Consider the following 14,658-nt stretch of genomic DNA (forward strand, 5'->3'; position numbering starts at 1 on the left):
GACTTCTCAGTTACCAGGCAGGTTTTCAACCACCAGATCACAACGCAATCAGCAATCAATAGTTGAAAATTTGCACTAGGAATTACATAATTAGATATGTAATATATCTACCAAAGCAGTGAACTGCACACACTAATTAAATGAGACCAGAAACACTTTCTATGAGAGAGCAGGTACAGAATACAGACTGAGCACAGTATCATATACTTGGATGTTGACTTACAAAAAATTCAATGAAGAGGAAAAAACGTATTTCGATCTACAAAATTAATATTGATATATATCAGAAGAAATTTGAATTCTTAAGACGGCATCTGACTGCAGTTAATAAATAAATAAGGATGAGAGCAGAAGAGAGCAGAGCAATAATAAATTAGAAAGTCTTCAGACCTCTCAGAAAACTTTAAATCCATATAACAAACACATACTTCGGAATTACAAGAAACAGTACCTACAAAGGAAAGGGAGCATCAGAAAATGTCAAACACACCAAATACAGGACTGTGATAAGTATGCAAATCTGATTCAGTAAATCTACATTACAAAGCACGCCATGTTGATCAGTCAATTGCATCTTGAAATATAATAATAAGAATGAAAATAATATTTCTACCAAAAGAAAATTAAATTGAGAAAACTAGTAAATTATGAGACAGACTTGCTGGCCAGTACTTACATCTGGGGAACAAAATGTGTAGCACTGGTGATAAATGCATACAACAGTAAAGGTGACACACTACCTATGTTTCAGGACAAATAGTTTCTTCCTTGCAGAAGAAGAAACAACTAGTTTCAAGAGCTACATAGTGCATCACTTTCACAATTATATCGGCAGTGTCACACATTTCGCTTACTACATATAAGTACTGGACAGAAATTCTGTCTCATAATTGAAAAGAATATTTGAATGATAAGCTGAGATCATGAAGAGATAAAATGAAAACATAGTGTTGCTCATAAAAGTTACTGTCACAGCTCATTCAAGAAAAAAAAAGGCTGTATAAAAAACATAAATGAAAATAAAATATAAAAATCTACTCACCAAGTGGTGATAGGGAACACACACACACACACACACACACACACACACACACACACACACACACAAGGATTTAACTTTCACAAGCTTTTGGAATCAACGGCTTCCTCTTCTGGCAGAAGAGTTAGGGGAAGGAAGAGAGGTGATGGAAAAGGACTTACCATCCGGCAAGTCTCCTTGACCCAGGGTTCTGGGTGACTTTTCTAAACTGTACCCCTTTCCCTAAACCTCTCCAATCCTTTTCCTTCACCCCTCTTCCTTCCCCTATTTCTTAGTTCAGCTTCTGGTGAACATATGCACATAACTTTTAAAATGTTGTGCACTTTCGTATTTTGGATATATATTATTTACTGACTGCATGGCAAGAGTCTTCAGGATTGATGCGCTTTATGAACATGTTACTAATTCAAACTGTGAACACTATCATAATCACTGAATGTGATCACAATAAATGGAAACTTTTCTTTTGAATCCCTTACACTGTGAAGATGGAATATAGCAACAGGAAGACACCTATAATTATAGTTATAAATTTCAGTCAACTATTTTCGGCAAGATTTTTGCAAATAACTTCAAATCAGGAATGTAATTCTGTGACATCACCCAGATAAACCAATGAAATATCCCCCTTTTTTTTTTATTTAAGGAATCTATCGTTCTGGTTACCTTTCAGGGACCCCAGAAAAATATTCCAATGTCTATCAATTTATGATCACTTATTTCTTCCATGAGGTTTTTAAACAACCCGTGAAATATTTTAGATGATAAAAATTCAATCCCTATAACATAGTAGTTTAAGTAGCTGTCCTGTCTAACCTATTCACAGCACAATATTTTCCTTATTAGGTAAATGTTGCTGCATACTTTCCACACACACACACACACACACACACACACACACACACACACACACACACACACACACAGACAGACAGAGGCATGCAGCTGCGTACACTATGATAATTAAAAGCAGTCTTATACTGACAACAGAACATGATTACATTTGATAATATTGACGTACGGGGCAATGATTAATTTAAAAGAGTTTGGAAAGGATGATGCAACGAATATTACCAGCAAAACAATAGGATCTGTAAAAGGTAGTATCAGCAAGACAAAAAGAGACAGGCTTATCCAATATGTAGAATTCAGAAACATAGTTATACATTTTATCCCAGGCTCAGACCATTGGGCAAAAAGAATGGTGTATTGTCAGAGGAGAGCACATGTTTCATGTTTCCTGCAGACACAGTTCTGCTGTGGTATGGATAACTGGTGCATCACTGTATGTGACAAATACCGTATTTAGCCGAATCTAAGCCACACTTTTTTTCCGGTTTTTGTAATCCAAAAAACTGCATGCTGCTTGGAATCTAGTGCAAAGGAATCGCAAATTCTGAAAAATGTTGGTAGGTGCCACCACAACTAACTTCAGCCGTCGAATATATGTAGGGCTACACAGGCATGTTTTGCAGGCACAAGGATAAATACTGGCTCCAAAACCTCTGTGTCAGTAAAAAAAAAAAAAAAAAGGGGGGGGGGGGGGTGGAAGACGAGCTTTTTTCTCTGCCCCGAGTTTCAACCACTGCATTTTCATACATTATCCAATGAAGTAAATACAAATTCTGTATTGTTCATCTTCGAATGTAGCAGCATTTCAATGTACTACGAAAATCCGACTGGCAACACTGTTTGGGATGTTTGTCAATATGGCCAACTCTACATTCTAAATTTTTTCCTGTCTGTGAGAAGAGATGGTTGCTAACAGAAACTTTTATGAATTGTGAATCACATTCAGTATTCTCTTCACCATAAGAATAATACGAATATAAACATTTTGCTATGTATTCTTTCGTGTTTGCTGCTATCTCATTTACATCCTGTCAGCCTAATAAACTACGAAACTAGTGTGAGGCAACAGCAAACGCGGAAGAATATACATATCATGTCATGTTTATATTCGTATTATTCTTATGCCTAATAGTAATACAGTCAGAAATGAAGCATGCAAATTGACTAGATTTTTAAATCTAAGATGACTCTAATTTCTGTGCAAAATGTAATGTACAAAAGAGGTGTCTGCAAAGATTTTCAAATGGAGAAAAATTTTAGCTAAACTCTCATTCAGAACATCTTCTATCATGCGCAGCCTATTATTTGGTTCTTGTCGATCATTATCAAAGAAAGCAGCAGTGTAAGTAACAACAAATAGCAGTCTCTTGCCATTGTTTCGCTAATGAGACAATTCCTCTCTTTTTTTATTGCAAGCAGCGGTAGTGCGCACAAAAGCAAGCCATGCCGCGAGCGGCAGGTCATAAACACGCATTATCAGAATGTGACAAACAATGCATAACACAGTACAATAATGCATTTTCAGCTTAGAGTGACGTAAACACCTATAACAAAGAGAACAGCACTTATCAGAACAAAGAAAAATAAGCAATCGATTCAAACCAGATGAAGCATGTGAAAAAGGAAGGGTACCCATATAAATACGGACGGAGCGTCTGACGCATAGCAATGGCTACCTGGTAAAGCTTAACTGCTAACCTTACGACTCGAACCAAACTACTGTAGCTGTATCATCATTCATTCGACCTACATTGTGTCTCATATTACAATGGACCGCCTTTGTTTCGATTTGGACGTGCGGCTTAAAACTTTTCTCTCCCCTTGAATTTCGAGTCCCAAATTTCAGGTGCGGCTTAGGTTCGGGAAATTTATTTTTTCCCTTGATTTCGAGTCTTATTTTTCAGGTGCGGCTGAGATTCGAGTGTGGCTTAGATTCGAGGAAATACGATAGAGTGGCAACTGGAAATGCACTCCAAAATTGAAGGACGAGGTGTGATCAAAAAGTAATGGGAATATTTTAATTTTGTGGGCTTTACATGTATGCCATTGACTGTTTTTTTTTGTTTAATTAAGTACAACACAGATTTCAGCCTTTATGCCATTTTCAAGTGTTTGTCTTTATGTCATTAGCATATATTGTAAGACACTTAACATGTTGTCAACCTCAAAGTTGATCACAAATTAAGAAAAATATTGGCTCCCCACAAAATGCGAGATGTGAACTCACCATCTTGTCACAGATCAGTAAATATCTTGGGAGCACATCATATTTAGTAAAAACAAGCTTATGTTGGTAAATAAAAGATGAGCATGTCTTTTTTTTTTTTAAAAAAAATAACATGTGCTAATCTTTTTTTTTACCAATATAAGCCTGTGTTCCCGCAATTATTTACTCATCTGTTAGAAGATGGTGGTTTTACATCTGGCATTTCCTGGGGAGCCAATATTTTTCTTAATTTATGGCCAACTTTCAGCTTGATAACACATTAAGTTTAAAAAATATTGTATGACTGTTGCTCAGCAATGTCAAAAACTGTTTGTACATTCAATTTTCAATTTTTTTAAAAATCTTGTTGGACAAGATATTTCTTATGTATGTTTGCATTTTCGGTTGTTTTGAATATTTATTTAATTGCTGGCAGTTGAAAAGCGCTCAGTGCACTTTTACTTTCGAAAAATATGGCTAAAGGAATTTGCATTAAATTTTGCTTGAAAAATGGAATAAAGTGCAGCGCTGCATTCGAAATATTGACTGCGGCTTTTAGTGAACCTACTATGACAGCAGTTTACGAGTGATATAAACGTTTCGAAGAGGGTTGAGAAGATGTCGAAGACGACAACCATTCTGTACGCCCTAACACATCAATTACTGATGACAATGTGGAGGAAGTAAAGAAAATGTTTCTGGAAAGTTGTTAAACCACTATCACAGAGGTTGCTGATGATGTCAGCACATTCTCTGGCTCTTGCCAAGCAATTTTTCGGGCATTTTGGGCATGAGATGTGTAGCAGCAAAGTTGATTCCGAAATTGCTGAATTTCAACCAAAAACGACGTCACGTAGACATGGCTCAGGCATTGCTGAATGAAGTTGACAACGATTCAGAACTTCTAAAGAAGGCTATAACAGGTGATGAAACATGGGTATAATGTCAAAAGCAAGGCCCAATCGTCCCAATGGAAACTGTTTGAAGAGCTGAGGCCGAAAAGAATCTGACAAGTTCAATTCCACGTGAAGAGTCTTTTCAGTGTTTTCTTCATTTAAAATGGAATAGTGCATCACGAGTTCCTGTCTTATGCTTGTACATACAATAAGGAGTACAACCTTGAAGTTATGCACCATTTGAGTGAAGCAATCCAAAGAAAACAACCAGAACTGTGGCGAAATCACTCATGATAATGCTCCCACTCATACCTCAATGCTTGTTTATGAGTTTTTGGCAAAAAACAAAACTATTATGTTGCCTCAGCCATCGTATCTGCCACACCTGGCCCCCTGCTGCCTTCTTTCTATTCAGAGGCTGAAGAGAAACATGAAATGATGGTGTTTTGCTACCACTGATGAGATAAAAAACAGAATTCTTGAAGGAGCTTAACATCATAACAAAACTGAGTCCCAGAAGTGCTTTCAAGATTGGAAAAAATGATGGCTCACGTGCATTACATCTGAGAGGGATTATTTTGAAGGGGACAAAACTGATGTTGTTGACGGTGATGAACAAATAAAGACTCTTTAAGAAACCAAAAATTCCCATTACTTTTTTATCACGTCTCATAGATGGCATAGTACGATTTTTAGGTCGCAAAAGGCCTAAACTGCACACAGATACACTGGATAATTTTGTCGGTATAAGGATCATATGCAGTGTCATGTCCAGATGTTATGCAATGGTGGCAACAATCTGACCAAGCTAGTATAGACGTTAGTGACACTGAATGGGAACTCTAACAATGGAAAATCCAGGCTGGAATGTAACTATATGATGAGAAGGAAAGTTGCTACTCGCACACTCAAATGTTACTCACACACACATGACTGCAGTCTCAGGCAACTGAAACCACACTTGGTGTTTCAGTTGCCTTAGACTGCAGGTGTGTGTGTGAGGTGTGAGTTGCGTTTGCGTGAGTGTGTGTGTGTGTGTGTGTGTGTGTGTGTGTGTGTGTGTGTGGTGTGTATTGTTGACAAAGGCCTTCACGGCCAAAAGCTATAATTGTGAGATTCTATTTGTTGTGCCTACCTGTGACTCAGTATCTCCACTATATAGTGAGTAGCAGCTTTCCTTCTCATTATACTGAATGGGAACTCTATCTCATGCACCATGCAATTTTCATCTTTTCAGTAAACTGAAAGAAGAACTGGGGTAGAGAGATTCTCCAACGATGACAACATTAAAACAACTGTTCTTGAATGGCTCTGTGGTATGCCACTGACAAACACTATTCCATCTTTTTATTTATTTTTTATTCGGAGGGGGGGGGGGGGGGGGAGAAAAGAAATGGATGTAAGATAGAAAAGTTTTTAAAATAAGAAAATGGACATTAATTTAAGCATTTTATCTCATAGTAAAATGATGAAAAAATAGGAGACCCTGCGATAATGAGTCTTCAAGATACATAAAAAAATATGAGTGGCAAAATAAGCAAACCTTCTCCGGAAAATAAGATAGCAAGGGGATTGCCTTAAGAGGTGGTATGGGATACCGTTGAGCAAATTCACTCTCAGTAATGAGTAAATAACTGTTAAGCAGAAAACAGGTACAATTATTACAGAACAGCTCTTTCATGTTTATCATTTGTCTATTCATTTTATAAAAGTATTAAGATTCATTAGTAAGAATGAAGAACTTACAGATGTGTATGTGTGTACGGAAGAAATGTCTCAACTTATCAATACTAAATACTAATCTCTCAGCTTTAAGGGTGGGACAAGACACATTTTACGTTGCAATTAATTACTGTAGCAGGACTTGTACACATGTTTTACAAGAGGCGATACTCTTATATGAATAAAACACTGTAATAATTTGTCAAATATAACTTGAAAGGCCAGAGAAGTTCTTTTTACTCTCTTTTCTGATTTTTAAGGAAGTGGTACACAATGCAGTCGCTGGAAGTCTGCATGAAACTAACGTATTTAATGCAGATTAGTATGCTAAAAAAAGAAAAGGTTAAAAATATTTGTATTAATATCAGACTTTTGGTGGTGTTAATATCATTAAATATTTGTACCATTACATTACTGCAGGTAAATGTAACCCTACAATGTAATATATTGACCGGGTAACATTCAGTACACGGTACCATTAACGCTTATCTAAAAACATGCCTAAAAGCATTTTCATCTTTTTCAGCAGCTTAAGGAGGACGATGATGATGATGATGATGATGATGATGATGTTGATAATATGGATGGAGATGAAAATGCTTAATAACAAAGAGATTACATATATAGGTCAAACATGACTGAGCTGATTTTACAATGCACAAATCTCCACCAAAAGGTGGTTATTAAAAATGTTTGGGCAAAAAATACATCTCTATTACAACATAAGCCCACATGAAGGAACACACAACTCACAGGAAACCACACTGTCTTTGTTAAGCTAAATTTCTACACTAGAATCACACAGGCATAGTGTTTATGATTTACATATTTCCACTCCTTGCATACCCTATGTTATGATGGACATACGGATTCCCTGGGAAAGCTGGCACGGCAACAGTGCCGCTGTGTGCAATTGCAGCGGCTACAGCTGAAGGCATTGCATCACCATGATGATACAAATGATTGAGTGTTGAATATCCTTGTACCTGCAAAGGGGCCACAGAGTCCATGGAAACAGCACCAGAGTGTTGAGTATGTTGCATTCTGCTCAGTGCTGCAGGTTCAGGAAGAGCGCGACCAACGTGTCCCAGGCCGTGATGTTGATCCTGATGATGGATCTGAATATTTGGATTCAAATTTTGCAGATGGTGCCGGGAATTTGCAAAAGAATCCGTCCTCCTTGTCCCTGTAAGGTAACTTGCTTCTTCATCAGTCACTGACGGAGATTCTGGAATATGCTGTGAACGACTGGCATGCACTTCAGACACATTTAGATTCAGAGGAGTTATGGTAGCAAGGCCATGCGAATTCAGTATGTCTACTGCAGTCATGCCACGTCTAGTGAGGTTGGGGTTCACAGTTGACATGTTTCTGTCTGCAGAGCCATCTTCGACAGCTGACATATGTTCATTTCTTGGAATTTGATTAGGGTTTCTGCAAGAATCATTGACCCTTACCATAGATGCTGCTGAAAGAGCCATCATGGGTGTTATTGTGTTTACACTATGGTCAGTATGTGAAATTACAGGGCCCACTGCTACATGGCCCGCATTGCTCATGCCAGTAGAAGAGATACCGTAATCTGAATTTGAGGCAGGAATCACACTCTGATGAGGCAATAAATGGGGAACACTGTTAACAGTTGACGGTTTGACACAGGAACTAACGATAGCATTTGTTTCAAAGACAGCTGGCCTCCCATACTCTGAAGAGGGCACTGAAACAATGATGTTACCAGCCTGCGGCCTTCCGGATGAAGAATTCTGTAACACAGGATTTGCATTCAGCCCTGACAGTGTTTCTGAATTCACCATGGCACTCTCTGGTGAGATTAATGTAGGAGGAGCAGGTGTTGTTGCACCTGGAGTCTGTGTGGTGGCTTCACTGGTTCCAGAACCATCATCCTCAGCAGCAGCAGCTGCCGCAGCTAATGATTCTTCGTATACTCTCAGTTCTTCCGGATGCATTTTTCTTTTATGTGCACGACAGTTGGAACCATTTGCAAATGTTCTGGGGCAAAACATACACGTATACGGCCTTAGTCCAGTGTGAAGATTATGGTGATTCTGAAATACAAGAAAACCAATATTTCACAATGGACTGATAACGTATGAATATCTCATCCATTAAACTGAAAGTAAATCCAAAGTCAATAAAATCTTGTCACTGCTGTTATCTTCAATATTCATCAACAAATCACAATTTTTATGACACTCACTGAATCAGATTAAAAAGAACAATGACATACAAAAATACATGTCCTTCAAGTGAAATACAGGTCCATCAATTGAAGTGACAAACCTGAAGAAATATGATCAGAATTGTGAAGATTTATTCTTTAACAATAATGAAGAGAGAAAGATTGGAAAATTTATTACAATCTGATGCCTATGAATATCCAGTTTTCTTTATACTGTCCAGTATCACACACTTATACTTGTAACATGAAACTAGAACATATTCTGGTTTCAAAAAGTGTCTGTGTATGTGCGGATGGATATGTGTGTGTGTGTGCGAGTGTACACCTGTCCTTTTTTTCCCCTAAGGGAAGTCTTTCCGCTCCCGGGATTGGAATGACTCCTTACCCTCTCCCTTAAAACCCACATCCTTTCATTTTTCCCTCTCCTTCCCTCTTTCCTGACGAAGCAACTGCCAGTTGCGAAAGCTTGTAATTCTGTGTGTGTGTTTGTGTGTTTTGTTCATGTGCCTGTCTGCCGGCGCTTTCCCGCTTGGTAAGTCTTGGAATCTTTGTTTTTAATATATTTTTCCCATGTGGAAGTTTCTTTCTGTTTTATTTACCTAAACAAATGAACTTTATCATAGCAATTTGCATGGTTTCCCAATACAGTGACAATGCATAATGCTTTCAGACATGATATACCGCAAGCCACAGGCAGAGTTAGTGTTCCTTGATCTTTTACCAATATGCAAACTTTTTGACAGACAAAACAACCATCTTATGGATGGCACATCAATCACAGACAAAGAAGTAAATTCAAGTTTTTAACAGAAACTGTGTGTTGAAATCCTAAACTTTTTACAAATGGCACCATTATCTGTGAAAATCAAACAATGGAAAATTAAGGATGGAATATAACAATATTATCTGTTGCTTGTGAGAAATATCTCATTAAAATGTCAAGGGTGTAAAAGCCTGGCAAGTAATTATTAATATTGAAAACTGTGAAATTCACAAAGCATAAAAATTTAGCTGCCTCTGACTACATACAATTATTTAATCACAATTTGTTGGTGTCACATCGTACAAACAACAGAGACTAAAACCAACTATTGGATTCGGGGTCCACCTATTATGCAAACAATGGTTATTTATAAATGATCAAATATATGAGGGTTGTTCAATAAGTAATGCCCTACATTTTTTAAAAAGCCATTAATACACATGGAAAAAGTCCACGTTGATGTTTCACATTTGATGTTTGTTCTGTACACAGGTGAAGTTTCGAACCGTTCTGGCAGATGTCAGAGCTACAGTAAAGCTTCAAAATGGTGTCTCCATACGACTCATGTTACAAGCAGCATGCTGATACTGAGGACTTTTGTGCAGAAAAAGAAACCGTGGTGATCATCCATAAACATTTGTGTGCAGTGTATAGCGATACTGCAGTTGGTAGGAGTATAATTAGGCAATGGCTAAAGAAATTTACAGCCTCAGGAAATGTGGAAACAGAGCTCTGTGGTCATCTACGTACAGGACTTCCTGTCACAGCCACTGCTCCAGACATGCTTTCGTGTGCAGGCCTGTGAACACGGATGCTGACACCTTAGAAGACTGAAGTGACCACAGGATACTCATCATGTTGATGTAGAGGAACAGGCAACACTTGGCCACTGAGTATGTTGAAACACACATCCAAATCAATGTCTACAGTAACCTGAACAAACGGACCCCAAGCGAGGTACAGAAGGTACTATTGTAACATCACAGCACCACCTCTAACCTGAATTACACCCTCCACAAACTGCAGGTTCAACACTTGTGTAGGCTCTTGTGTCTGTGTTATTTGGTCAATTTGAGATATCCAGCTTGTATGCTACAGATAGTAATGGACTTTTGTGAGGTACAGGATGCTAAATATCCACTGCATGCAATCCACTCACAATATTCACACCTGCATTCACTGACAGCAATGATTCCTGCTGTGTTTGAAACAGTGTGTGATTTGAGACTGTGTGATACTCATCTCTGCTCCCTGTTGGTTACGATCTTTTTACAACCATTGTTACTATGTCATGTTACATAGCTGTACGCGGTACACTATTCCTTGTTGACATGTTGGACAACTCACTTTGATACACCAGCAAATTTAGCAACTTCAATCGTAGTTGGGTCAATGGCAGGTCGTGTCTCCAGATCAACCCATCTTACTGCACTGATTCCATACAACTAACTGTGACACAATTTCACTGCCACTACTTATGCTGACAGTGAAGCATCACACGACCAGCTAGTACCAGTTCTAGGCCAACTACATCATTGTTAAGTACCCAGTGCGCTCTTTTGAGAGTGTGATAAATTTTTTTCTGTGAACTTATTAAATTTGTTGTAGACACATGGTAATAGTGCTTCACGCTGCACATGCGTGGATGGCAGGGTGGTGCACCGAGCCAATCCAGTGGAGTATGAGTGCTTGTGTGTGTGTGTGTGTGTGTGTGTGTGTGTGTGTGTGTGTTTTTTTAGACTTTATTGGCACTCAATGGTGAGCTTGTCAGTGGCCTAAAATATTTCAAAGACAACAAATGTGAATAAAATCACTAAAATTGTTGCACACAGCGTGTGTGTGTGTTTTTAGACTTTATTGGCACTCAATGGTGAGCTTGTCAGTGGCCTAAAATATTTCAAAGACAACAAATGTGAATAAAATCACTAAAATTGTTGCACACAGTGAGAACAAAATCTACAAAATGACACTCATGCACTGACTCTCACCCCATGAACATTCACTCACACAATAACTCCACCTCACACACCAGAAGACAACAGAGAATGCTTGTAAGGAGCTACATCATGGCTTAAACAGAAGTAAAGCAATAGAGGAGCTAAAACAATGGCACAGGGATATCTCACCGGCTGGCTACTTACAAAAATGTGGGTAAGCCAGTCGCCCTGTTAACACAGTAAGAACATCTCATTAAAATTTTGGAAACACAATGGATAAAAGACAAAACCTTAAAAGTCATCACATTCATTTGAACATCACTAGATATGCTCGCATATCTGCCACTGCCCTCAGTCCGAAAATAAAGCACAGTCTAGTAAAATGTGGCACACAATGATCTGTATGCCACAAGCACTGAATATTGGAGGGACGTCACATCGGAGCAAGAAGCCATGCATCAGGGGACTGAGGCCCATGTGAAGACGAATAAGGAGGACCTCATCCCGTCTTTGTGGCTGAAAGAAGGTACGACATGGTTGCGTAGTGGGCTTTACTATATGCAGCTTATTATCCGTCACTTCTAGCCACTCACCTTTGCACCGATGCATGATTCTGTACCTTATTTTTTTATTTATTATTCAGATATAAACCTAAGTACAGATACATTAACATAATTTTGTGCTAATGGCACTGGGCAGAGACACGCAGTCTTTGTGTCAACACTCTCTGTCAGAGCGCATATGTCAACAGTTTACTGCTCTACACAGCAACACACAACAATATAGAAGTGGGCAGCCTCACCACACTGTGCACCACTGTCAACTCTGCTACCCTACGCCCCCTACTTAGTCACTCTGAACGGAATAGCAGAAAGTGTAGCAACAGATAATATACTCTTATGGCAAACCCATGCATTTCCTATTAGATAAAGATTACTCTTTCTAACTTGAGAAAGTAATTACACAGCTTGTTCTGTAAGCTAATAGCTTGTGGCTGTGATGACTCCTCCAAGGGTCTTTCATTGGGCATTATCGACACAGGAGCAAGTCCCTGGGTAAATCTTGGAGGACGCTGAAACTTTTTGTAATAAAAGTGAATCAAGTTATTATTAACAGTTAAACAAGTCGACAAGAGCTCATTTATTTATTCCATTTTTAAATCTGAGTGGACTATCTTTGACATTGTTTAAAATGTCAATCAAAGTTTACAGCTCACCATATAGCGGAGATGCTGAGTCGCGATAGGCACAACAAAACCACTGTTTCAAACAAACCTTTCGGCCATTAAGGCCTATGTCAACAATAGAACACACACACACACACACACACACACACACACACACACACACACACAAAACAACTGTAGTCTCAGGCAACTGAAACCACACTGCGAGCAGTGTTCCACTCCCATCATGCACTGGTACTCGCAGTGTGGTTTCAGTTGCCTGAGACTGCAGTTGTTCTTTTTGTGTGAAAATGTGTGTGTGTGTGTGTGTTTGTTGTCTAATGTTGACAAAGGCCTTAATAGTCAAAAGCTTTATTTGTAACAGTCTTTTTGTTGTACCTATCTGCAACTCACCATCTCCGCTATAAGGGGAGAAGCAATTTTCTCTTTCATAATACTGTTACATTCCATCCTGGATTTTCCATTGTTTGACTTTTGCTACCAAAGTTCATTCAGTTAAAAATGATGTTTAGATGCTTTATGGTGTACACAGCTTTTTTTCTCTTAACAAATATTAATGTGTGTGATGATGATTTTATTTTGCTGCAACAATGGATATTGGTCCAGGAGTGCTAACAAAAAAATATAAAAAACTGCATCAGTGTTCAACAATGCCAACTGAGTAATTTTGTGTGACACATCTGGAAAATGTTAACTGGTGCTGAGCTGTGTTCATGAAACCCATGGAAAAGAAAACATTTCCTTTTAACAACAGTAGTTGTGATTAGTTCATGTATGGAGATGACAGAACAGGCACATCCTGGGGAAATTAAATGGAGTGAATTACACTTCCTGATCATACCAAATGGAAATGATTCTAATAGATTCTGATTTGTGAAGTATAACTGAGCCAGGTGAGATGGAACCTGGTGAAGGTGCATCAGCTGCTGATAAAAAGACATATATATCACACCAAGGTAACATGCTACATTGTACTTTACATATGTGACAGGCAGCAAATGCAATTACAAAATCTGATATACAGTATGATAAACAGTACAGAGAGAACTTCAAAAATTATACACCCCAAAGGACAGCACCATTTCCTACTTGTGATGAAGCAAGCTGGGATATTTTTACTTCCCCTCTTTTTTTTCCATCTGCCTCCTTAAATTCGTTTTTTCACTTTTAACTAATTGCCATTAACATACGTGAATACAATCTGCATTTTCATAAAAGAGAGAGTTTGGTCCTCAGTTTTAAAGAATATAACAACAGATCTAATTTTGTGCTTAGTTTTATGTATGTAATTGATTTTCCAATTTATTTTGACTATTCTTAGTTAGTATCTTTCATTATAGAGTGAAATCAGTAATTGTTTCATAACTTAAATTCTGCTGTTGACTTATAAACAAATATAAATTCTGCAATAATTATAAACATTTGGAAGACTAAACACTAACATTCTTTGAGTATTTATTTGGCTCTATTAGAAAACATGTTGGCAAAGCTAGCCCTTCATTAATTCCAAAGCAATTAACAGTTTTGTCATAAGTATTGTTTGCATACTTATAATTGTTAATTTCATGATTTAAACAAATAATTCAAACTAACTCTTGTAGCACAAGAAAGGGTTAAAAGGAATGAATTTTTAAATGTATTCAGTTAATTTAATGAGTTAAGTTCTAATTGCAATTTTGTAAATTAAACATCGAACAATGTGAAGTTTCAGTGCCTATTATTGTGAGGCTGTATAACGGCCCAATTTTTGGCCCCAAGAGAGTCAGTCCATGGCCGAGTTTAGGACGAGAAACCCGAGTTGGTTAGAACAACAACAATTCAGCAACATAATTGTGAACTAAGTGTAACACAATTCGG

At 37.9% G+C, this 14,658-nt stretch overlaps 2 protein-coding genes across 2 annotated transcripts in view; one reads left to right on the top strand and one right to left on the bottom strand.

Annotated features, from left to right (window-relative positions):
• LOC126282131 (uncharacterized) overlaps positions 1-14,658 on the top strand; it is a 590,112-nt gene that overhangs the window by 179,698 nt on the left and 395,756 nt on the right. The gene's annotated exons all lie outside the window — the stretch shown is intronic.
• The window catches only part of LOC126282103 (zinc finger and BTB domain-containing protein 17-like), a 57,022-nt gene continuing 48,429 nt past the window's right edge, over positions 6,066-14,658 (bottom strand). Inside the window, exon 9 of the mRNA XM_049981566.1 lies at positions 6,066-8,781. Coding sequence (XP_049837523.1) covers positions 7,537-8,781 — 1,245 coding nt within the window. The 3' untranslated portion in view covers positions 6,066-7,536. The remainder of the gene's footprint in view (positions 8,782-14,658) is intronic.

Source organism: Schistocerca gregaria, chromosome 1 (assembly GCF_023897955.1).
Source record: "Schistocerca gregaria isolate iqSchGreg1 chromosome 1, iqSchGreg1.2, whole genome shotgun sequence".
In the NCBI taxonomy this organism is placed as follows: Eukaryota; Metazoa; Arthropoda; class Insecta; order Orthoptera; family Acrididae; genus Schistocerca; species Schistocerca gregaria.